The 1,929-nt window shown below is 59.2% G+C and overlaps 1 protein-coding gene and 2 long non-coding RNA genes across 9 annotated transcripts in view; 1 reads left to right on the plus strand and 2 right to left on the minus strand.

Annotated features, from left to right (window-relative positions):
• The window catches only part of LOC106939200 (hamartin-like), an 18,325-nt gene that overhangs the window by 9,559 nt on the left and 6,837 nt on the right, over positions 1–1,929 (minus strand). For both annotated transcript variants that reach the window (XM_015021517.1, XM_015021518.1), the window contains exons 2-6: positions 1,635–1,744; positions 1,468–1,571; positions 1,248–1,400; positions 399–543; positions 169–323 (exon numbers count right to left, since the gene is read on the minus strand). In XM_015021517.1, coding sequence (XP_014877003.1) covers positions 169–323; positions 399–543; positions 1,248–1,400; positions 1,468–1,571; positions 1,635–1,743 — 666 coding nt within the window. In that variant the 5' untranslated portion in view covers position 1,744. The remainder of the gene's footprint in view (positions 1–168; positions 324–398; positions 544–1,247; positions 1,401–1,467; positions 1,572–1,634; positions 1,745–1,929) is intronic.
• On the minus strand, positions 646–1,228 carry LOC106939203 (uncharacterized). 2 transcript variants are annotated; one of them, XR_001422786.1, is made up of 3 exons: positions 1,168–1,223; positions 935–967; positions 646–862 (listed from the first exon to the last, which is right to left on the minus strand). It is a non-coding gene; the product is annotated as an uncharacterized LOC106939203 (long non-coding RNA). The 2 variants fall into 2 exon arrangements; XR_001422785.1 differs by lacking the exon at positions 935–967 and having other exon boundaries at positions 646–894; positions 1,168–1,228.
• LOC106939202 (uncharacterized) overlaps positions 1,689–1,929 on the plus strand; it is a 6,891-nt gene continuing 6,650 nt past the window's right edge. The window contains exons 1-2 of one of the 5 annotated variants that reach the window (XR_001422781.1): positions 1,689–1,774; positions 1,853–1,923. This is a non-coding gene — a long non-coding RNA (uncharacterized LOC106939202). Of the gene's footprint in view, positions 1,833–1,852; positions 1,924–1,929 lie in introns of all 5 variants that reach the window. The other 4 variants (XR_001422780.1, XR_001422783.1, XR_001422784.1 and 1 more) reach the window with 4 other exon arrangements.

A 1,929-nucleotide genomic window follows, 5' to 3' on the forward strand; every position in this document is an offset into this window, starting at 1 on the left:
CAGTTCTGACCCAGTTCTGGCCCGGTTCTGACCTTGACCACCTCCTGGAAGGTGTCCAGGTTCTGACCCAGTTCTGACCCAGTTCTGGCCCGGTTCTGACCTTGACCACCTCCTGGAAGGTGTCCAGGTTCTGACCCAGTTCTGACCCAGTTCTGGCCCGGTTCTGACCTTGACCACCTCCTGGAAGGTGTCCAGGTTCTCCTTCATGCCGTAGTGCAGCCTCAGGTAGGAGACGAAGTTGCAGGGGAACATCCCGTACAGACGGTGGAACAGCGAGTAAACGCCGGCATGGAGGTGGACCAGGTACGCTGCGCTCACCTGACCTGCGGGAGACAGCGGTGGCCAATCAGAACCCGGCGTTCCACCCACAGCCCCGCCTCCCCGCCGGCCGGGATTACCGGGGTTCCTGTAGCTCCAGGACGCCAGGCGACCGAAGACATCAAAGAAGTCGTAGATGTGCTGCTTCCCAGCCTGAGGGATCATGGGTAACAGCGCGACGAGGACCAGAACCGCGCTGACCAGGACGACCACGTCTCCGTCCGTCTGCAACGCAAACACAAGTTCTGGGAACCGGGCCAAACCTGCTGATTCTGGCTCTGGACAGTACGATACCAGCTGGTGTCTATAAGGAATTGTTCAGTTTCGGGTCGGTACCTTTGGACCGGTTGGTTCTAAGGCGGTTTTGGGTCGGTACCTTTGGATCGGTTGGTTCTAAGGCGGTTTTGGGTCGGTACCTTTGGATCGGTTGGTTCTGCTGTGGTTTTGGGTCGGTACCTTTGGACTGGTTGGTTCTAAGGCGGTTTTGGGTCGGTACCTTTGGACCGGTTGGTTCTGCTGTGGTTTCGGGTCGGTACCTTTGGACCTGTTGGTTCTAAGGCGGTTTTGGGTCGGTACCTTTGGACCGGGTGGCTCTGAGGGGGAGTCGGGACGGTACCTNGTTGGTTCTAAGGCGGTTTTGGGTCGGTACCTTTGGATCGGTTGGTTCTGCTGTGGTTTTGGGTCGGTACCTACGGATCGGTTGGTTCTAAGGCGGTTTTGAGTCGGTACCTTTGGACCGGTTGGTTCTAAGGCAGTTTTGGGTCGGTACCTTTGGATCGGTTGGTTCTGCTGTGGTTTTGGGTCGGTACCTACGGATCGGTTGGTTCTAAGGCGGTTTTGGGTCGGTACCTTTGGACCGGTTGGTTCTAAGGCGGTTTTGGGTCGGTACCTTTGGACCGGTTGGTTCTGCTGTGGTTCCGGGTCGGTACCTTGAGGCAGCGCAGCAGCGTCGGCAGCACCGGCGCCTGGCTGATGTGGTGGACCCAGGGCGGCTGCTTCCTGATCAGGTGACCAAGCAGGGTGATGGCCGCCACTCTGTTTCCGGGTCGGGTCAGCGCCTCGTTCAGCTTCTCCAGCAGCACCTGGGGGGCGGAGCCGACCCGTTAGCCATCTGAAAAACGCCACACAAGGTGAGGATGCGCCACTCACCTTGTGATGAGGCTCCCTGATGGAGGAGAGCAGCAGCAGCACCTGGGAGGAGGAGGAGTCCAGGTAACGCTCCACCAGGGAGGACAGCACAGCGCCCCCTCTGTCTGCAAACAGAACGATAGTCAGACGTGCCAGCAGGACCTGCGGGACCGGCCGGCTGGACTCACCTGTACTCAGCTGCTGGTTGATGGTGGTTCTGACCCGCTCCAGCTCCTGCAGCTCCGAGCTCTCCAGACAGAGCAGCAGGTCCGAAACGCTCAGCGGCTCTCTGGACATCCTGCAACAGGAGGTTCTGGTCGGGGAGGAGGTTCTGGTCGGGGAGGAGGTTCTGGTCAGATTCAGGAGGTTCTGGTCGGGTTGAGGAGGTTCTGGTCGGGTTGAGCAGGTTCTGGTCAGATTCAGGAGGTTCTGGTCGGGTTGAGGAGGTTCTGGTCGGGTTGAGCAGGTTCTGGTCGGGTTGAG

Source organism: Poecilia latipinna, unplaced genomic scaffold (assembly GCF_001443285.1).
Source record: "Poecilia latipinna isolate Pla-1442-1.1 unplaced genomic scaffold, P_latipinna-1.0 Scaffold2799, whole genome shotgun sequence".
Classification (NCBI taxonomy): Eukaryota; Metazoa; Chordata; class Actinopteri; order Cyprinodontiformes; family Poeciliidae; genus Poecilia; species Poecilia latipinna.